This window comes from Tetrao urogallus (genome assembly GCF_951394365.1).
Source record: "Tetrao urogallus genome assembly, chromosome: Z".
Lineage (NCBI taxonomy): Eukaryota > Metazoa > Chordata > Aves > Galliformes > Phasianidae > Tetrao > Tetrao urogallus.
The window spans coordinates 36,867,440-36,890,805 of NC_136816.1; the positions used below are offsets into that span (position 1 = coordinate 36,867,440).

A 23,366-nucleotide genomic window follows, 5' to 3' on the forward strand; every position below is an offset into this window, starting at 1 on the left:
GGAAATATCTTTTACTTTTGTTTATAGCTCTATCAATAAGCAGAAGGCAGCTACAACATGTGGTCCATCTGGCAAGCGTCTTACGTACTCAAAAGTCTTCTGATTTTGAAGTCAGGTTATCAGGATTCCAGTGTAATTTCTAAAGCATATCTCTGTACTCTGGGAGGATTGGTCAGCATTTCTTCATGACGCACAACACCATCTTATCAGACATCAATCAGACAGGCAATCACTCAATAAGTCCCCGTCATTCCTGTACAAGAAAAGGACAAGAAATTTCACAAAACATCCTTTTGTTAATAATTCCACTCAGTTAAATTCCACTCTTTCGAGTTCCAACCACTTGTACCACAAGAGTGGGTTTTTATGTCTCAGCACCTGATATGTTGTTTCCACGAACTACTCAATTTGACCTAAAAGCATTTCAGGTTCAGTTCCTTGGTGAGCGTACACAGCAAAACGCCATATCGTAATCATTAAGTAGATGACTGAATGCTGAGAAAACCTCAAACTCCCTTCTTCAAGACCTTTGGCAAGAATTCTCAGGGAACAAGATCTGATAAGTGGCATTTATCTGTTCTCTTTCCGGTGAAGAAGAAAACGATTCTGTGAAATCTGTTAGAGGAGAGCTATTCATGTTCTTTTTGTTCCTCTGTTCCAATCACCACAAAAAAATACATTACAATACCCTATTAACAAGGACTGTTTACAGTGATGCAAGAGGAGCTGTCTGCTGACCCAAAGAGGCCTTCAGCTACTTAGGACTGTCTGCAGTATTTATTTAAAGAAACGAATATTGAAGAAAGAAAGTCATCTTCAAAGCCGTTTTAATCTGACTGTTTTCTTTGGACACTAGAAAAAGAAAAGCAGATAAACAGAATAATCCTATTCCAGTTTTATTTGGTTTAAATGATGAGTTCCTTCTTTGACAGTGAACATGCTTTTGTATTCTGTATTTCAAGTACTTCATGGCAAATGAAGTACTTAGATGGAACTATCTTGAAGATTGCTGCTCTCCGTTATTATTATAACAATTATTTTTAATATTTTGAATCCATCTGTGCTCTTGATTGCAATTAAACATTCACCTGTTTTCCAGAGAGTGCAAACCTAGAAGAAAAATTGCGTACACATTTGTATCTCTGCACATTTAGCTACACATTTATTTAAAATTCATGTTATGCCTTTGAACACTCCTTTCAGTAACGCATTGCTTCTGAAGGAAATAGTTATTCATCACCAGTCCCCCTCACCATGTGTAATTCACATTTGACTTGCTTCTACTGCAAATAAACCAAACTCAGTGTCAGTTTCTTACCGTTTTCCAAGTCCTGTGAAGATGAAAACAGTTTTTGGTTTTGCTTTTGGCTTTTGTTGTAGTTTGTTTGGTTTTAGATGGTGGTTTTTGTTGTTGTTGTTGTTGTTGTTTTGGTTCTTTCTTTTCCTTTTTTCTTTTAACTATTTATATTAGAATTCAAAGAAAACATTTTTCAAAAGCATTTTCTTACCCTAGGTATGAGCTGTATAGAGCCATAGGAGCAAAGCTATTTAAAAGTGCAGCTACAGAGGAAAACTGTACACCCTAATATTGTCTCTAAACCCAAGTCTTTCTCCCTAAGCAGAAATGCCTGAAAGTAAAAAGCAATTTACGTGAGCAAGACTGGAAGAAAATCAAAGGCTATTCCTTTAAGAAAAATATCTCTCTATCATTCTGAATTGTTGGATTACAGCTCTGCTACTTTTGTGCTTCAGTTGAGCAAGTTACAGATATTAAACAGAATGGCACATCACAATAGGACATGAAATGAATTATAGCATAATGAGTGAACACATCTACTGTATTATTATACATAGTCACCTTTTATGTATTATGTAAAAGAACCCAACTTGAGAGATCCAACTAATTTTTCATTTCAAAAGAATTTTGTAGAGAACAGTTATGGTGTCAATTACTTCAGTATCAAATACCAGATTTTTTTGAAAGCTGAAAGGTGTGGGAGAGGCAAATGGAGGTAAGTACATCACCAATCACTTGGACAGCACTGATCTCAACACATCGCTGTGAAAACAGCAACAACAAATTTCAACCCTGTTTTGTTATCCAGCAGCATAGCTGCTCAGCTCAGGGTAAATGGCAATGTTGCCCCGGCTCTCTGAAGAGGCTGCACGGAGGTCTTAGCGGTGCCTTGGGAGAGGTGCACAGCTGCACTCTCCATCCTATTTTATAGGGAGCTGCCTACACTGATGAGGGGTTTTTATTCAGTAAAACTGATGTCCTGTGGAAAATAAGGCAGAACAAAGCGGAACAAAGCACCCTTCTCCAGGAGGAAATACCAGCACCTGCAGAAATGAGGCTACTTGAAGCAAGAGGGGAGGCAGATCAGAACTGATTGCGTCTTTAAAAAGAGATGAGAGTGTGTCAAGATTCTGTAACTTCTGCTCCAACAAAATGGAGCACAAGACTCTTCAGCCGTCGGGAGCATATTCAAGCTAAGGCCTTGATCCAAAGGTGATCCTACTGAAGCCTATGTCCATCAGAACTTATGGATGCTCGAATAGAAAATGTTTTACCTTAGTTTCTAGGATTATAATGGCTTGTATGGCCTTGTGACATTTAGTCATGAAAAGAAAAAGATCTCAGCTATAAGAACACCATCAGAAAAACAGGCTGTGGAAACTGCACAACATACATATATATAGTGTCTCCAGATGAAAACCACAGCTTTTTCTGTGTTAGGTTTATTCATGTCATTAGTTCGTAGTTCATGTACATGTAGCAGAAGGCATTTACCTATTGGAGAGGTAAAATATTTAAATAGATTAGCAATCTCTATACAGTTGATAGTGGTTTAACAAATGCAACCAAAAAAAATAAATACCAAAAACAAAACAAACAAAAAAAAAAAACAAAAAATACAACCTAGAGTAATAACTTCATAATATTTTATGTATTGAAAAACAAATTCATTTTTAAGAAAAAAAAAATTTAAAATATTCTTATATTTTACCTTGGTAAAGAGATTTACTGCAAACATGAACTTACCTACTCACCATGCATAACTTGTAAAAGAGGATAAATTTGAAACTCTTCTATGGAATCAATCACAGATTTTCCTATGGTTACCAAAAGGCTATTTAGAACTTTTTAATCACAGGGGATCTTATTTCTAGCAAATCTTTGCGTTCCCTTTGGCTTTTGCAAAATATTAATCCTGTTTGTCTCAAATCCTCACATAAACAATGTTTACATAACATATGTCTTTACCAGTTTTAAAGGAAGTAGCTCTTGGAATAAAAAGGTAAACAAGGATACCAGTGTAAATCAGTGGAGGCATCTTCTTACCCCTGGGGCTCATAGAATCATAAAATGGCTTAGGTTGGAGGAGACAAAGATAGGGTTAGGGTGGGGAGACCTTACTGCTCTCTTCAAATACCTGAAAGGGGCTCAGAGTGAGAGCGGGGAGAGTCTCTTCTCACTGGTGAGGGCAAATGGCCTCAAGTTGCACCAGGGTAAGTTCAGATTAGATATCAGGAAGAATTTATTTACATAAATGGTGGTTAAGCACTGGAATAGGCTCCCCAGGGAGGTGGTTGAGTCACCATCCCTGGATGTGTTTAAAAACCGTTTGGATGTGGTGTTCAGGAACATGATTGTTAGAGTCAGGCTAGTATGGTTAGGTTGCAATTGGACTTAATGATCTTTAAGGTCTTTTCCAGCCTGAGCAATTCTATGATTCTATGACCTTAAAGATCATCCAGTTCCAACTCCCCTGCCATGAACAGGATTGCCAGCCACCAGATCAGGCTACCCACAATCCCATACTGCCTGGTCTAGAGTGCCTCCAGAGATGGACATTCACAATCCCTTTGGGTAACCTGTTCCAGTGCTACCTTCTCAATAAAATTTTCTTCTATGCATCTAACCTAAATCTTCCCTCTTTTAGTTTAAAGACATTCCCTCTTAGCCTTATCACTATCAGACCATGTAAAAAATTGTTCCACCTCGTGCTTGTGAGTTCCCTTCAAATACTACAAGGCTGCAGTGAAGTTTCCCAGGAACTATCTCTCCTTCAAGCTAAACAAGGTTCAGCCATTTCCTTCCACAGAAAATGCTGTTTTTACCTTAACTTGTGAAACAGAAATTATACAAGACTCCAAATATCATACAGAAAACGGACTTCCATGACTGACTGACAATGCTTGCTATTACAAATGATGAGCAAGGATGCACTTAAAGGAAAAAAACAGACATGGTTATTACACACTTCCTCCTCTGCCATCTGTTCACATAACAATCACTAGAGAAGGCTTTCAACTACCATACAATCTTTTGTTGACATTCACCTGTCTGGAGCCTAGGTTCAGAAAAAGAGAAATATGATTCCAGTTGTGATGATGTATTTATTAGAACACTGTTTAGGGACTGAGAGTTAGCTTAATATTTTAAGTTTCTTAAAGGTCTGCCTGGGAAACTGCTACAAGCTTCCCTGTTACATTAAGTCCTCCTGAGCCACTACTACATCTGAGAGTAACACCACAGTGCAAGGCAAATGCCAACTGACAGACATTATGATATCTCTCAGAGAGGTACCTCATTTTATACATGATCCTGCATAATGAGACACAATGTGCAAGCATTCTGGATTCTGGAATATCTATAGATGTGTCAGGTTTTCACATTAGCCTGTCTTTCTGGTCTCAAATTTCTTGAAGCAGTTATGTTAAAAATATGTTTCTGTTCTTTATGTAATCATCCATTGAAATAATGTTATATGGTTTATAAGTGAATACCTGAGTTAAAGATAATAGTCGCTCTTCCCACTTCTAATCCATAGATATCAAAGTGTCTTATAAAGAAGCATATTTATCAACTATATTTTAATAAAGAGTAAGAGCTAAGTTAAAGTAGCTTTGCAGAAAATTTATGTAACTTTCAATGAAGAACATTATCAGAATATCTGATTGGGAGTCACTGTGGAATAACTGATCCATTATGGCCATTACTGAAAAAAGGAACATGATTTACATCAGATCTCATGCTCCTGCCAAAGCCTTGGCTATAGGTATACAAACTGTAACAACAATTTGAAAGCAACAACAAACATGCTTTTAGGATCTCCTAGCTTATAGGTCAGTAAAGAACGAGTAGGAGTTAATGTTTCATCTCCTAATTCTTTAATATAGAAACAAATAAACCTATAAACAAATGAATATATCAAGCAGTAAAGCAGATTAAAAAGTAGTTCACAGGAAACTTTAGGCTCATAGTTCAACCTATGTTGCAGTAAGCGCCCGTTCCGCTTCCCCGGGAGACCGTAGCTGGGCCAATTACTGAGGTGACACCAATGTGATGAGCAGCAAATGGCGTTTATTACACATATACACTAGCTTATATAGCCTAAGTGCTTCGTTTACGCCCCTAAGGGCACGAACCACCCATCTATCATAGAGCAGGGAGAGGGCCTAACGCATCACACCCCGTGGGGGGGTCTCGCAGTTGCGACAACATCTCCCCCCTCTCCATGCTCAAGAAAGTCTACTACAACTCGAGAGGACCCTAACCCGTACACCCCGAAATCCCCGCATTGCGCCTATACATGCCATTGTCCTCTCGGTTAAGCCCTGCCCCGTTACATCCCGATTCGCAAAATAATCCTACCCTAATAACTCTATAACCTATTAACCTATAAGTATAAAGCGTATTAATATTAGACCTAGTGCAACTATAACCGAATATAGAATAGAGTTAAGCAGAGTTAAACATTCCCGTCGCTTTGATGGACCATCTCAGAAGCACTTCCCGTCAGTGGTGTTCTCCGTCCTTCTTTGCTCTAAGATGCGATGTCTCTCTCTCTTGTGTCGTGGTGAACAGTGATCAAGGTTTTCTGTCCATTATCTCTGACGCGTTTTAGCAGTTGGTACAAACCCTCATGTTGCAGAAGCTTCCTTACCAAAGTGAGATTCATTCCACTTGGAGTAGGTGATAGGTCTTTAATCACCGTGTAGTTAGCCTGCAAGAACTGATGTGATGTTACCGACACTTAACAATTAAAGCCTACGATACTGGTGAAGTTATAGACAAAGAGATTAGAGATTACTGATTAGAGTGATTGCTGATAGCTCTAGTGGCACTATCTATGCCCAATATATACAACACTGTCTCAGGTATCTGTTGGAACGTACTTCAAAAACAACAAACATCTGTTCAGTATCAAGGCAGATGTCTCAAGCCTTGAGAGCATTGCTCTCACAAACCTGCTGTATGGAATTGCTTGTTCTCCAGACCTCAATCTGGCCACCTGTCCATGAAGGGAACCCATTCTAATGCCCACAGAAGCACAGGTTCCGCAACCTTAGCCAATTCTCGCAGGGCTTGAAGGGCCACAGTTGTAATGGCTGCCAGCTCTCCTGCTCTAAGCAATGTTGCTTGGCCCTCCGGGGATCCCACCATTCCATCTGCCAGGCCCTGAAGACGTGCAAGATTAGTTCTATCGCCTCTGCGCTGGCCGTTGGCTGGATGTGGGGGTCACGGGTGGCAGCAGCCACCACAGCTTGAAGTAGTCTATTTCATTCATCATACCACAGGGTGTGTTGTACAGGCTCAAGAATAACATGCATAAGGTTCACCACATCATATGGCAAGAGGCTAGAAGCCATGAGAGCTTCCACCACTGCCATGGTAACAGGGGAACGCAGACCTTTGCTTTTAACTAAATCCGAGAGGCGAGTAATCGCTTTGGAATCCAAAGGAGTCCAAGCTGAACCCTCTGGTTTTACCACCACCGGCAGAGTAAGCGCGGTACCTGCCGGATCTGCAGCTTGTAAGTCTTCTCACACATGAGCCCAATCAGTGAGGGTAGGCGGGCCCCATGAAGCTGTCGATATGGGACCACGCCCCTCCTGAGCGGACCCCGGGGCCATCCCCGTCGTAACGCTCCCCCCACAGCAAAGCTGTGCGGGACAATACACGCCCCTCGGGGGGTGGCCGCCGTAGCAAGCAGAATCGGGCAGTAGGTGAGTCCCGCCCCCACTGCCGCATTCCACAGGTCGCACCACAACTCCTCCAGACATCTCTCCCTCTCCAAGGACCCTCTTATCAATTGTGCTAGAAGTTATACCGCATTCCTCCGCAGGCCCCCCTCTCCCTTTATCTTTAAAGGGCTTAAGTGAAGGATATAAGCTGCAAGCCGGGTAAGGAGATGGGTCCTCCTCTTTATGGTATGATCGTTCCTGCTCCGCTTCGTTCTTCTTTATCGCCAGGGTCGTTGTTTCTGGTGGGGCCGAAGGAGTCAGCGCCATCTTGCCCTCCAGCGAACCTGTAGGGGAGACAAAACCCCCCCCGGCCCTAACCCCAGCAGATCCCTAGCACGGTCACCTGCAATCTTCTCCTCTTTCGCTTTCCTAAGAGCTGTCAAAATTAATCCCCACACTTTAAACTCCGCAACTTTTTGAGTGGACATTGCCCTCTGTGAGAGCACAGCAGTAAATGAGTCCCAATTATCAGGATCATATAAGTCAGAAGGGGATGATAATAGCCCCTCCTTCTCTAGCAACGAGAGTGTTGCTGAAATCTCCTTCTTAGAAGAAACATTTTTCCCGCAATAAATTTTGCATGCATGAAGAATCACCTTTATGATAGCTTCTATAACGCCTCCGGCTGAACGTATGTCTGGCCTTCTCCTGGCGTTTCCCCTAGCATCCTAGAGGGATCCTGGCTCCTTTTCCTGAGCCTCCCGCCTGACAAGGAGTAATGCGCACTCCTCCCTGTCCCCGGGCTTCCACCACTCCGTGGATTTGAATTTACCGCTCCGCAGTGGGATCCTACAGAACAGCTGACTCATCCCCAGGTATCACGTCGGGGTCACCACTTGTTGCAGTAAGCGTCCCTTCCGCTTCCCCGGGAGACCGTAGCTGGGCCAATTACTGAGGTGACACCAATGTGATGAGTAGCAAATGGCGTTTATTACACGTATACACTAGCTTATATAGCCTAAGTGCTTCGTTTACGCCCCTAAGGGCACGAACCACCCATCTATCATAAAGCAGGGAGAAGGCCTAACGCATCACACCCTGCGGGGGGGTCTCGCAGTCTCGCAGTTGTGACAACAAACCTAGACCTCTAGAACCAACTATCAGAACACCACATTTGTTTCTGTTCTCGTAGGGCATGAAGACCTCAACAAAAGACACTGTGCACACAGAACAGAAGACAGTCCTCAAAGCCAAAGAAGTTGCAGCCCAGGAAACAAGATAGGAAAAAGATGGACTCAGGCACATGGCTGTGTATCTGATGGTTGAGGTCAGTATCCTGCCCTGTTGACAATGCTACTGCTCAAGCATTTGCACTCAGTATATTAGAGCAGGAGGCTGAATCTGGGGCTTCCATCTCATGCTGGTCTGCAGCAAACTTATTTCCTCACAGAAGAACACTGTCAGATACCCAAATAAAAAATTCCCTTATTGAAACACTTGCATTACAACTGAGAGAAAAGGGCATATCTGAGATGAGGTAGCATTGCCCAAGGCAAAAGCCCTTACAAGAACTCAGAATATTCTCATCTTACAACCTATCCAGGGCATAAGAGCTTGAGATGCTTTCAGATAAGGACAGGTTCCTTTGTCTTTTATAGTGTTACTACAGACACGGGAATTTCCCTGGTGCTGAATTCTCATGAGAGGTATTCAGGGTGAAGGTGATGCAGTATCTCCCTCTGCACTCCTATCTGTAACACCATGCCGGGACTACCAGGTGGAAAACACTGACAAGACGCTCCTTACATATTTGGTATTTCTGTGCCACCAGTGAGGGTCAATCTTTCAATGAGATCAGCAAGAGAAACCACAATGCTCCACAGTCATTCTGTGTCCCTCCTTCTAAAGAAATCTTTCTGGCAGCATGTGAACAACTGGGCTCAGAAGCACAACAACCAAGGGGGATTATCAAAACCTGCTCATGTGAGCAACTGTATCATGGGGCACATCCCCAGCAGCAACACGAAGTAGCCTCCTGTATTTTCAGCAGGCTTCATATGGCATTACTTACTCTTTAGCACATACACTTTCTCTGCTAAGTAGCTGCTTTCTGTCAACACCGCTATAGCTGGAGTTCAGCAGTAAATAAAGCTTTCCCTGCCCTGTTCCTGCGGCTTGTCAAGTACACCGGACAAAGGTGCCACATAAATGTCACCAGTTATTTTAGGTGATTCCCTAAGGTGGAAAGCTGCTATAAAAGATGTCAAGAATAAGTGATATCTCAGAACTCACAGCAGAGACATTATCCTTTTTAGTCTCCTCTCAGAAGCCATTGCATCAGATAGATGAAAAGTTTCACAGAGGTGGCCAAGCACAAGTGTGTATTCTACAGTATTCTTAACATGCTGGAGAGCAGAGAGTTCTTTTCTTTTTTGAATATTTGTTTGAGCATGCCAGCTGCAATCACCCTCGTGACTGTTTTCTGCATTAGAAAATTCAGCCATCTACTTTTTTTGGGGGGTATTCCCTTACCTATCTGTTGTATTTAAGCACTAAAACAGTTGGGAACCCAACTTCAGCTGGGTTCAGCTGGCTTCAACCAGACCTTTTTTTTTTTTTCCAAAACCTGAAAGTGGTGCAAGACCACACATAAACTGTGCTCACATTTTCCTACCTTGCACTTTGGTGTATTAGATTCTGAAAAGCTATGCAGGATGATGGATAGTGATTTCTCTGGTGGACTGCTGTTCAGCTTCTGAAAAAAGTGTTTGAGAATTGAAAAAAAAATGGAATAAGAGAAGTTAGATTATATGAAACAACACTCTAGGTGATCTATCAAAGCAGTTACCTCACATTTTTCCAGCTGCAGCACTGTCCAGCCAAAGTATATAAATACTTCTGGCAAGACACCAGAAATTTTTGCTAAGCATTAAGAAAGGCCTGATCTTGAAGACAAGATTGATACAATTTAGCTTGGTTGGGATAGCTGATTGTGTTTTATGTGGAATAATTTGGCTTCTAATACTATTTTCCCCAACTTTTCCTGATGTGTAAGTGAAAGAAGTGAAGGGATATTCAGCAACCCTCATTCCCAGGCCACATCTCTCCCAGAAGCAGACAGAAAGCAGCTAGTACAACTGATGACCCCCAGCTCTAATCAGCCTTCTGTGCAGCAAAAAATATCTCTCTTTCCTTGCAGTTACTCTGAGCAGCTTGCAGCTCTCAGTTTGTGCAGATGCAGTCCAGGAGACTCTGCTGATCCCACGTGCCCCAAACATGACCACTGACAGATTGGAGAAGCATGTGCTGAGCTGCCAAACTCAAAAAAATCCAAACACTTCAGCATATAGCAGAAACAGATCTCTTGTCTGAGCTGATGGAGTAGAAACCCAGCTAGTTTAAGTAGGCTGTGGCACATTGCATTAGAGCTTGAATAATGTGCAGTTTTCCTTTTAACTATTATTTTTAGATAAGCAGTGTCATAATAAATAGACCTAGCAAGAAGCACTCATTTTTCAGCAGCAGTGAAGCACTCCAAATGAGTGTTTTCTGTTTGACAGCCCTTCTCTCCCACTCACTTCACCCACCTTTCTTCGTTCCCTCCCTCACACCAAACTTTTTTCAAAATAAACATCATTTAATTCCATTACCTTTATATATTCAGGTCAAACGCACAGGAAGGAGTGCCAGACATCCACTGCCCTCCAGCTGTGGGCACTCCTCCTTAAATGCCTTGCACACTACTTTGAAAGCAGTCTGATTTTCTCTGCCTCTGGATCAGAAACTGCAGGACCTCCAACGTTCACAGGAGCCTCTTCAATTCCAGGCTGTGCTGTTTTCTTCACTTGCTTTTTGTGCTGGTGTTATCCTTCAGATTTAATGCCTTTTCATTCTTGATGAATAAACATCTGAAGTATTTTCAGATGACATTACTACCTGCTCTCAGCTTGCCAGCTCACTAGATTAAAAGAACATAAACTCTCCTTGCATGACAGTCCCTATTCCCTTGATTTTCCAGTTTGCCTGGTAGGCCCTTCTCTCAATCAGGCTCATTTTCAATTAAGTTTTTAAACACAGGTGACCAGACTTGCACTCACTATTCCAAAGTCTCACCAGTGCCTTGTACAGTGGCAGCAAGACTTCCCTCTCTCTGCTGCAAATATCTCTCCCAATGCACCTTAGATTACATTTGCCATTCCAGTGGCATGCCCAGTCCAGCAGGACTCACTGCTCCTTCTCCTCCTCCTCCCCCTCCCATTTCTAGCAGATGAGCACCTGAGAAACTCAGTAAAGCAAAGGGTTGGCAAGACAGATGACCAATCCTGCTGCATCTCTTTTTTTAAGACTGCTCAGAGGAAGAAAGAGGCCTAAATGAATCTGTAGCAGCTGTGACAGCCAGCCAAATCCTGTGAATATGTCCCACTTCCATTTGCTGAGCAGTCCCCAAGATCCAGACCAAGCCACGAACAAGAGCATCTCTTCAACTTTGGGATATTTCTCAGTTGGGAAGGAAGTGAGAAAACAGCAGCAAAGTCACATGCACGCAGACACATTAGATAAGACACAGAGACATTATTTTGAGTGTTATAGGTCTAAACGAACTAAGCTGATTTCCAAAGGACATGGGTATTTTTTAAATCAGGCAAAATGTGTATGAGGAAATGAGAAGATAAACATAAAATTTCGCTTCGCAAAAATATATTTTTGTTGAAATATTATCATCACTGTAAACACTTAGGAGGTTCTGCTGTAAAATAAGCAGAATTTTCTGCTGTAAAATAAGCAGAATTTTCTGTGTTCCAAAGAGAAAGCCCAGTACCCACCTTCGTTCTTTCAAACTCATTACTTTCTGTAAGAAAACCATGCCATCTTTCTATTTTAGATTGACTGTAAATTGGGCTTCACACGTGATACCTCAAAGCCGGGCTGAAACGTATGGAAATCTATTAACTTCATACCATGTATTTTAGAATTTTCTTTCCCTGCTCTGTAAGCAGCTTCCAGCGACTGGGCAGAAGACTGACAGTCTATAAAGTAACAGAGCAACTGCCTTGTTTGCACACTCACTGTGCTCGATAAGGCCTTGAAACGCCCGATTCCCCAGAGGTCATCCTTGTTCTTTTCTCAGCAGAAAATGTCTCCTTATATTTCAATTCAGCTGTGACATATCTTTATAAATAAAGGATACCTGGTATTTAGGTAGCGATTTCTGTGCAGAAGAATGTAGCAATGCTTTCTTCAGGGCTCATGTAAGTCATCTCACAAGCTGCCAAGAGGCAACACAGAGGTGGGGCTCCTCCCAACGCCTCCAGTTGTGGCCCCAGAGTCCAACCCCTCAGAAAGTACCACTTGCAGCATCAAGCCAACACTAAGTGACAGTAAAAAACCCAAGCCAGAATTGCTGAAACCCATGATTTCCTTAAGATCTACCAGACAGATGTTCAAATGCATTCAAACATATCACAAATAATACAGGTTTCTGTTGCTCAGGAAATGAGGTAACATCTATCAGGTCATACTGCCTATCTTTATGTCAATAGCACTGTCTCAAGCCTGGTTTGTAAATGCCCTATTGTCTCTTTTCATTTATACCATTACTGTGGATCGTGCCACAGCACATTTGTTATAAAATTCTTCAAGAACAATGATAACAAAACCAAGGCAACTACTCTCCCAAGCACTTTTTAAAAAGAGATTTCATGGAGAGATAAAGATTGAGTTCTTCCACCCCTTTATCTGAATATGAAGATGTTATACAGATGCTTGCCTTGATATGATATTGAAAGACAATTTGAGTCCACATAATTACTGTAGAACAGTGTGTGTGTATACACACACATATAATTTTTAAATATTTGTACTTACTGATTCTACCTTTCAGATGCATTTTAGCATTCTAGGGTAATCAGCTAAGTCCTAGCCATGGATGTAAAAGTAACTACTAGACAATTCCTCACTTCATGTGTTTATTATGCATACAGTATCACAGGCTAATTCTCCCAAAACAAACAAACAAAAAAATGTATTTCTGCAACAGCGTTTTAGAGCATGTCCATGTGACTCAAAGCGACCCCAAGAAGAACTCCTTTGCACTTGATGGCAGGTTTATGGACATGTTGTGTATGTCAGCCTACACCATTTTTAATAATAAAAAAAAGACACTATAATACTGTTTCCTTGTAACTGAGACAGAAAATCATTTGCTAAGAGTAAGAACATTTATTGGTTTTGACATAAAAATTCCATGCTGTGAGGTGGAAACACTGTACTCCAAATACCGGAAGAAACGTAAAATCTCGAGGGCTATGTTCAGTAACTCTCGGTTTAAAACCAGACACGACAGGTGCATTATTTAAGAGCTTGTCAGAGATGATCTTGTACAGCACACTACTCCAGGACTCATCTCCTCTTATGCCTGGGAAGGGGACTCTCATATAAATACATAGCTGCATGTCAAGCCCACAATGCCCAAACTATTTCACCACCACTGTGTGTGGTCACTGCAAAACACTAATAATAGAAAAAGTCTTCATTACTGAATGCAACTAGTTCTCCCACAGAACCCATATAATAGCAGGTCTTTGGCTGAGCCTCTTCTGCACACATTTGCTCTGAAAAATTCAAAAATCCTTCCTAGCAGCCATGTTTGATGTTCTTAAACATTACACCAAAACAGTGCTGTACTCAGCATCATTTTGATGCCAAAAAGACATAGCAAACGCAATATAAATGTGAAACGGTTGCAGAGCAAGCTACTGCTCTGAATTTCCTGATTTCTGCACATGCAAAAATCTTTTACTCAATAGTAATTTGCTCTTCATTCTTTCAGAGCATAAATCCTCGAGTGGAAGTTAGCCATGTCAGGATTGCAGTGGGGGTGATCACAAATATGCTAGAACAGAAGAGACTCAAACGTCCTAATTGTTAAAAACAAAACAAAACACTACAAACCACTAGTAACAAAAAACCAAAAGAACATACCAACAAAATAGTCTGATCAGGTTCTGTAACAATGAGCCAGAATTTTATCTGCATAAATTATGGGAGTACTGCTACACTTAGCACCCATTCATTTGCAAAAAGAATCTGACCTAGGTTTCAGAAGAGGATACTTCAGATACACATAGAACTGCAAAGCTGCATTCCTGTTTCCACTAACCTTTCAGGAATAAGAAACATGAATGTCTGTAACTTGAATACGGAGAATGCAGGCCATGTTTGTAGTACAAAAGCCATCCCTGACAAAACATTCCCGCACAAAATCACAGCCTGCAGCAGCAAGAGGAACTTAAGAATGAAAAAGGAAAATGACCTAATGTGTGCTTAACTGAAAAACAGAAAGTACCACCTTGCACTTACCCTGAACCCTGAAAGGGAGAAAAATCAGGATGATTACTTGTTTAACTGTGGTAATCCTGGATTAAAGCACTTAATTCCTACGCTGTTTACAAGCTGTTAATAAAAATATTAATAAGCAGATATATGGCAGGCTGCTTTAAAACTATATTAGTTCACTTTCAAAACTAGCTCTGGTACAAATTCAAGATATGTGGTGTTTTATTCTTTTTAAATGCAGGCTTTATTTTAAGAGTTTAAGGTAATTTCTTATGCTTGAAGAACACAACATTTTCTACAAATATTAGGTAGGTGCTTTTCCTTTTGCTAGTAAATGGAGTATAACCCTAGCCTTTAAAATATGTGAATGGTAAAATAAAAGTTGTCTCCTACATAACAACAGGTAAATTCCATCTCTTCAGACAAGAGTAATGACTAACAGAAAGCATCTGTACAGAATTCATCTTCACAAAGCATTAGCGTACTAAGTAGCAGAGAATCTCCATTTGGGTGAAAATTTACAACATTTTGGGGGATATCTGGAAAACTCCTCTTCCCTGTTTACTGTAAGGAATCTGAGAGCTCTGAGGAACAAGTAACAGCATTTCCCTCCACTCTTCTCCACTGACACAGATCCCAGTCACTCACAGTGCAGATAAATGACCTGATCAGCTGAAGCTTTGTTTTAGAATTTCAGAGAAACGAAAACTGGAATTTATGAAACAGCAGATAGCATGGACTGGACCTCACAGCACGACAGGATTACACCTCCAGGAGTTTGTAACATGCACATCAGTTTTAAATACAAGCTATGGGAGAAATATTTAATTCCAATATCCACTTTCCATTTCCTTTTCTCCCACTGCAACTAGCACAACTTCCTCCCTACTGAATTGCGTACAACATTTCTTCTACTTCACTTTATTTTTCTTACTCTAATATTTCCCATTGTTCACGTTAACCTGCTGCCTAACTCTGTTGAGTTCTTAACCAAAAACCTATTGTACTCAAGAGATGTCTTTGTATGGGTAGGAGGAGGTTTCATCCCTTAATGACAAAATCCAGGTGTCGTATTCCAGTACATCATCCCTCACCCATATTCTGCTGAACTCCGCAAACTTCAGCAGGCCCGGGAGCTGGAGTTGTTCTGAGTTTCTTTCTAATGGAGGTATGGAATAACATAAAGCTTTGTATCAGATGAGAAACTAAACAAATGGGAAGTGGCAAATTCCTAGGTGACATGGCTGAAGTCTTGGGGCTTTCAAGAGTTCATAGAATCATAGAATCATAGAATCACTAAGGTTGGAAAAGACCTAAAAGATCACCCAGTCCAACCGTTCACCTATTCCCAATAGCTCCTACTAAACCATGTCCCTCAACGCAACATCCAGTCTTTCCTTGAACACCCCCAGGGTCGGTGATTCCACCACCTCCCTGGGCAGTCCATTCCAGTGCCTGACCACCCTTTCTGAAAAGTAATACTTCCTCATGTCCAGCCTGAATTTCCCCTGGCGTAGCTTGAAACCATTCCCCCTGGTCCTATCACTAATGACACGAGAGAAGAGGCCGACCCCCAGCTCACTACAACCTCCCTTCAGGAAGTTATAGAGAGCAATGAGGTCTCCCCTGAGCCTCCTCTTCTCCAGGCTGAACATTCCCAGCTCCTTCAGCCTCTCCACATATGGCCTGTGTTCCAGACCCCTCACCAGCTTCATTGCCCTTCTTTGAACACGTTCCAGGGCCTCAATATCTTTCTTGCAGTGAGGGGCCCAAAACTGGACACAGTACTCGAGGTGCGGCCTGACGAGTGCTGAATATAGGGGAACAATCACCTCTCTGCTCCTGCTTGCAACACTGTTTCTGATGCAAGCCAGGATGCCATTGGCCTTCTTGGCCACCTGGGCACACTGTCGGCTCATGTTCAGCCGAGCATCAATCAATACCCCCAGGTCCATTTCCTCTACGCAGTCCTCCAGCCACACCGCCCCAAGCCTGTAGCGTTGCCTGGGGTTGTTGTGGCCGAAGTGCAGGACCCAGCATTTGGCCTTGTTGAAACTCATCCCATTGGCTCCAGCCCAGCTCTCCAGCCTGTCCAGATCCCTCTGTAGGGCGTCGCTACCCCCAGGCAGATCCACGCTTCCAGCCAATTTGGTGTCATCTGCGAATTTACTGAGGGTGCACTCGATGCCCTCATCGAGGTCATCTATAAAGATATTGAAGAGGACAGGCCCCAGCACCGACCCCTGCGGAACACCACTCACGACCGGTCGCCAGCTGGATTTGACTCCATTCACCACCACTCTCTGCGCCCGGCCCTCCAGCCAGCTCCTTACCCAGCCAAGAGTGTACCCATCCAAGCCTCTGACTGCCAGCTTCTGCAGGAGAATGCTGTGGGAGACAGTGTCAAAGGCTTTGCTGAAGTCTAGGTAGACCACATCAACAGCCTTTCCTTCATCCACCAGATGGGTCACTAGATCATAGAAGGAGATCAGGTTGGTCAAACAGGACCTGCCCTTCATGAACCCATGCTGGCTAGGCCTGATCCCCCGGTCACCCTGCACATGCCGCATGATCTCCCTCAAGACGATCTGCTCCATAACCTTCCCTGGCACCGAGGTCAGGCTGACAGGCCTGTAGTTCCCCGGATCCTCCTTACGACCTTTCTTATAAATGGGAGTCACATTGGCAAGCCTCCAGTCATCTGGGACCTCACCAGTCAACAAGGAGCGCTGACAGATGATGGAAAGCGGCTCGGCTATCACCTCCGCCAGTTCCCTCAGCACTCTTGGGTGGATCTCATCTGGCCCCATCGACTTGTGACAGTCCAGCTGGAGCAGTAGGTCTCTGACTGCTTCTTTCAGAATCGCAGGGGGGTTAGTGTGCTCCCCGGCCGAGATTACCAGGTCAGAGAGAGGGGTATCCTGAGGATAACTGGTCTGACTTTTAAAGACAGACGTAAAGAAGGCATTCAGAACCTCCGCCTTTTCCTTATCCTCAGTGGTCACATTCCCAGCCTCATCCAGCAAAGAGTGGATATTCTCCTTTGTCCTCCTCTTACTGTTAATGTATTTATAAAAGAGTTTCTTATTCCTTTTCACACCAGCAGCTAGGTTAAATTCAAGCTGGGCTTTTGCCTTTCTGATTTCACCTCTACACATCCTAACAACTTCCCTGTATTCATTTTGAGTGGCCTGTCCCTCTTTCCACAGGCGGTAGATTCTCTTTTTCTCCTGGAGCCTCAGGAATAGCTCCCTATTCATCCATGCCGGTCTTCTTCCCCGCCGGCTCATTTTGCAGCTCAGGGGGACTGCCTGCTCCTGCGCCCTTAAGACTTCCTTTTTGAAGAGCAACCAGCTCTCTTGGACCCCTTTGCTTGCTAGGACTGAATGCCAGGGCACTCCCCCTATTAGTCCCCTGAACAATTCAAAGTCCGCCCTCCTGAAGTCCAAGGTAGCAGTATTACTATTCCCCCTCCAGGCTCCACCGTGAATCACGAAGTCTATCATTTCATGATCACTCTGTCCAAGACAGCCTCCAACCTCCACATCTCCCACCAAACCTTCCCTGTTTGTGAACAGCAGGTCTAGTGGGGCAGTTCCTCTCGTGGGCTCTCCGACCAGCTGTATCAGGAAGTTGTCCTCTACGCATTCCAGAAACCTCCTAGACTGCTTCCTCTGTGCTGTGCTGTACTCCCAGCATACGTCAGGGAAGTTAAAGTCCCCCATGAGGACAAGGGCAGGCGACTGTGCAGCTTGTGCCAGCTGCTTATAGAATACCTCGTCTGTTTCTTCATCTTGATTTGGGGGTCTATAACAGACGCCCACCAGGGTGCCTGTCTTGTCAGCCCTTCCTCTGATCTTTACCCATAGGGATTCAACGTTATCGTCCCCAGTCATAATCTCAGTAGCGTAAAAGCATTCCCTAACATAGAGAGCTACACCTCCACCCCGCCTTCCTTGCCTATCTTTCCTGAAGAGTTTATAGCCATCCATTGCAGCACTCCAATCGTGGGAGCAATCCCACCACGTTTCCGTTATGGCTACTAGGTCATAGTTTGCCTGCTGCACAATGGCTTCCAACTCTTCTTGTTTGTTGCCCATGCTGCGTGCATTAGTGTAGACGCACCTCAGCTGAGCCCCTCGCCTCTCACCTAATCCCACTACCACTTCCCCAGGCTGCTCTCTAGCAGGCCTGGCTTTATCCCCCTCCCCCTTCCTATCTAGTTTAAAGCCCTCTCTACAAGTCCCGCCAGCTCCTGGGCAAGTATCCGTCTCCCTTTTGGAGACAAGCAATTCCCATCAGTAGACCTCAGGCCAGATGCCGAGTAGACCACCCCATGATCAAAGAATCCAAAATTTTTACGCTTGCACCAGCCTCTCAGCCATGCATTTATAAGATGGCTTTTCCTGGTCATCTCAGCGTTCATCCCTGTCACCAAGGGAATGCTGGCAAACACTGCTTGTATGCCCGCTCCATCAACTAACTTCCCCAGTCTCCTAAAATCATTTTTTATAATCCTCAGGCTTCTAACAGGGATCTCATCACTGCCGGCCTGAACTATCAATAGAGGATAATAATCAGAGGGGCGGATAAGGCTGGGGAGTTTTCTAGAAATATCCCTGACCCGGGCTGCAGGAAGGCAGCACACCTCCCTACGGGTAGGGTCAGGACGACATATTGGACCCTCTGTTCCTCTCAGAAGAGAGTCACCTACAACTACCACTCTCCTTTCTTTCTTGGAGGAGGCAGTCTTTAAACGCGGAGCTGACTGCCTCACCTTAGGCAAGCTTGGCGGCAGTGCTCCCACATTATCATCAGTCACCTCTCCCTCTGGCTTCAGGGTTTCATACCTATTACAGAGAGGGATCAGGGGAACCGAGGTAGGTCGAGAACTTGGGGGTTGCCTGCGACGCCGGGATGAGACCAGCTGCCATTCCTCATCTTCTCTCAAGCTGTCTCTCCCTGTTTGACTACAATGAGAGAGAGGGTCCATTGTTCTCTCCGTCTGGGTAGTGCAATCTCTGCGCCTTTCTCGCAGAGAGTCACTCCACCAGTCAATCTCTCGCTCGCACTCTCTGATGGTCCGCAGTCTACCTACCTCCTCCCTAAGCTCCACCACCAGGTTGAGCAGCTCATCCAGCTGCTCACACCGCACACAAGTGGCATCCTTCCCATCCTCCCCCGGCAGCAGCAGGCTGAGGCACTCCCGGCAGCCAGAGACCTGAACCGCCACATTATTAAGCAGACCCTCTGTCTGGGTTGCCACAGTCTTCGCATGGGAAGCACGTTTCCTGGTGAGGACCATGACTGAAGGGGGGGTGTCAGTGTAAACAGGAGAGCCAGTCACCTGAGAAAAAGACAAGAGCACCCACCCTTGCTGACACAAGACACAGCCTCTGCTCCTCACTGCTGCCTTAATGAATGGGCAATGAAGTGCTAGTGGCCCTCACACACTGACTACCTCCACCCTAGGTGGCCAGAGCACCTTTCCACACCTTCTGGCTTGTGTTATGTGGGCGGGAACCGGTTCCCGCCCTCCCTGGTCTATTTTTATCCACACAACAAATGGGTCAAGGTCAAGCCCCAGAGATAAAGAGAGTTGATACCTCCCAGTGCTGAGAGCCACTGTAGTCAGTAAACTGAGAAATTACATATTAACTAATTTTGTTGACTGGGAAAAACATGGTGAACCAGGACATTGTCTATGAGTGACAGCATGTATCTGCACTGGCACGCCCTCTGAACATCAGTATGCATTAAGTATGCATTCTGCATACTTAAGTGAGATTACTGTACACAAAAGAACAAGGGAGGGAAGAAAGACTTAGAAAAATACATATTAGAAGTTACTTATGTTTAATGCTTAAAAGTCTGAATGCACAAACAATAATCTACCATTATAGAAGTACTGGTGGTCAATACAATGCATTAGAACTATGTACAATGACACAGTTTAGTATCAAAATCTTTCTACAATGTAGAATATTACGAAACTGTTAATGACATCAAACACTAAGCACTTAAGACACCATTTTTTGCTACCACATTTGGAACTTCAATGAACAGTCCATTTTAACTTGCAGCATCAATCCATTTCTAGTACGAAATTAAGTAATTTTCTACTTATACAATAAGATTTATCTACACGGGTCTTTTGATTTTGATCCATAGCAGCAAAGGCACTGTACATCAGCAGATCCACAGACTTAAAAGATTTCTTTTAAAGCATTCAAAAAAAAAAAAAAAAAAAAAAAAAAAAGTCACAGATCATAGTTTAACAGCAACAACAACAACAAAAAAAGATAACATGTCTCTGGCACAATGGCTCAGTCTACGTCCATTTTAGGGACATCCAATTGAGACTTGGATTGAACTGCTGGCAAACAAAACAAGTCCTTTTCCCAAGTGAGAATCCATTCCTTTTTATATGTCGGAATGAGTGCTCTTGTAAATCCTACCTTAGAGGTCATTGCTTTTGTAGTTTGTATATTGGTAGGCATCCATTTTTATTTCAGTGCAGTTTCCAAAGAACATATCAAATATTTTTCATAATCTCTTGTAATTGAAAAATTGCCCAAAGACACATATCCCCATTTTCAAGGAAACGTTGCAAAAGTTTCCAGAAGTTACAAAGGTGATTCTTTGAGGCAACTTATTGTACTCTCTACAATATAACAAAGAGAGGTGTTTATATTAAAAAACCTAGCTTGACACCAAAATGCTTTATGTTCATCAACAAAAAAGCATTGAGAACAAATCTGTACACAGGATGCTATATTAACATTGCAAATATATAAATTAGCACATTCTTACTTAAAGTGAATTTATTTTAGATGTGAACTGAATTTGCCATTCATCACAGGCATGTAGATTACTGGCTACAGTTTGCGATTTCCTAAGTTTCCAAGACTGTCTAAAATAGTTAAGTTACAGCATCTTCCCACTAAATAATTATACTGTAATAACACTTAGAGGTCTTATCCAAGAACAGGACTAAAAAATATAACAAAGTTTTTTTTGTTGGTTTTTTTTTTTTTTTTTTTTTTTTTTTTTTTTTTTTTTTTTTTTTAAATAGAAACTACAAGCCTATTTAGTGTAGCTTTCACTATCTCCTGAACATCCTTCTCCAAAATCCCCAATTTATCCACTAGCAAAAAAGCAAAGTATTCAATGCACCTTTTAAACTAAAGCCGGGCCAGACAGCTTTATTTAGTCAGTTCATTGTTAGAAAGCCTTCTTTACACAAAATAAATACATTACAGCTATAATATATAATTAAAGAGTCATGTTCACTGTTAAGTATGCTTATTCAATCTTCTCCCAAATAGCTATCTGACAGTTTGGTATCACAAGTTCTTAATGAGCATTCACAAATCAATAGCAATTTAAGAAGGTCAAAATAAATTCCACAACTGCGATGAGCATTTAAGTTCTTAGTTTAGAAAAGGAAAAAAAAGAAAAAGAAAAAAAAAAAGAAATACAGCAAAGTGCTAGGAGAAGGAGTTCTGCCTGCGTTTAGATTTGTCTCTAATAAATAACTTCATAGACTGTAGCTTTCTTGTCCCCAGAGCCAGTGACAATGTACTTGTCATCCACAGAGATATCACAGCTAAGCACGGATGAGGATTCTTTGGACTACAAGAAAAAGAGAAAAAGAAAAAAGAAGAATTACATCTTCTCAATCCTTCAAACCAAAAGAGCCTGAAAATTAATCAGAAGAGTTTATAGTCAGGGAATACACAGAAAGCTCACTTAAATACCAGCACTACAGGTTTGAATCTGAAGTGAAAAGGTGACAGCTTTTGCTACAAGACTTTCTACAAATCTGTTTCATCTAAAGCTCTATGGCAACACAAAAGGGCAGCAAAAAAGGAAGGGAATGTTTTATTTAATAGACCTAGAGATAACATATCAATCCATCAAAAACAAGCAGTCCCTTGTATACGCTCTACAAGCTATGAGCATTTATTAATAGTTTATACATTAGTCTTTGGATAAAAATAAATTGAAAGAAATCTTATTCTTCCCTCCTTTTCTCATTTTAATTTTTATGGAGAAACACTACAAAACAATCCAACAGAAGTAATTATATCTCATCTCAGTATTTGCCCAACAGTGAAAAAAAAAACCCACCAAAACAACTCCTGCACAAATAAACTTACATTATCAGCAAAGATGCAAATATAGAAAAGACACAGTAGTGTAATAGGAAGTAAATGGAAGATAGGATACAACAAGGTGCAATAGCTTTGTGCCTTTCCCAGCTATTCTGCCTTTTTTCAGATGATGTCTATGTACTGCCATATTTTACGTGCTGTGGCAGTGCATTTAGTGTTTCCTGTATATATATGCCAACATTTTCTTTTCTGCCTCTCTCTGCAAGAGCTATATATTACCCAAATACACTATATTTTTGCAAAGAAACATTACTGCACTACAGAAGTTTCTTTCTCTACCCCTCATTAAGAAAGCTGCAATGGGATAACAGTTTCAAGCAAGTTCCTTGAAAAGATTTTTCTGTGGGAAGTCATTCTACCACTGAATACTCTCCACTATTAAAACTCAGAGCTTAGACTTCCCAAGTCTAATGCCAAGACAAAATGTACTGCTGTTCTGGAAGACAGAATCATTACAGGTATCAGTACAGGTGAGATCTGATCATTTAAGTAGGAACACCAGCTAGCTTAATTTAAAAAGTCCCAGCATAGAAATACCAGTAAGTGAAAGTACATGACAAAAATCCTGCTTTCTCTTAATGGCACTGAAGTGCTATTAAAACCAGGCACAGAAGGATTAAAAACTGCTGAAAAGCTACAGTTTTTAATTTAATCCAACAGGATCCCTCCATAAGGATGTAGTCTTCAGTTCACCAGTGTGCCTGTCCAATCCACTGAACTTATGCACCTCATCTAAGAAAAACACATATTGAGTACGACTTTCACTAGTTCAGCTACAAACAGGACCTTCAGTGAATGCTGATCTAACATGACTTGGGTTATGCACAAGAAGGTTAAAAAGAAAGACAGTAAAAACAACTTCAGAATAAATGGTTACTTTAT

At 42.3% G+C, this 23,366-nt stretch overlaps 1 protein-coding gene across 12 annotated transcripts in view; it reads right to left on the reverse strand.

Moving 5' to 3' along the window:
* Positions 1 to 21,834: 21,834 nt before the first annotated feature.
* The window catches only part of LOC306956756 (transducin-like enhancer protein 4), a gene marked incomplete at both ends in the record, with an annotated part of 98,396 nt that continues 96,864 nt past the window's right edge, over positions 21,835 to 23,366 (reverse strand). For all 12 annotated transcript variants that reach the window (XM_079548047.1, XM_079548046.1, XM_079548041.1 and 9 more), the window contains one exon: positions 21,835 to 21,942. In XM_079548047.1, the coding sequence (XP_079404173.1) occupies positions 21,835 to 21,942 (108 nt within the window). The remainder of the gene's footprint in view (positions 21,943 to 23,366) is intronic.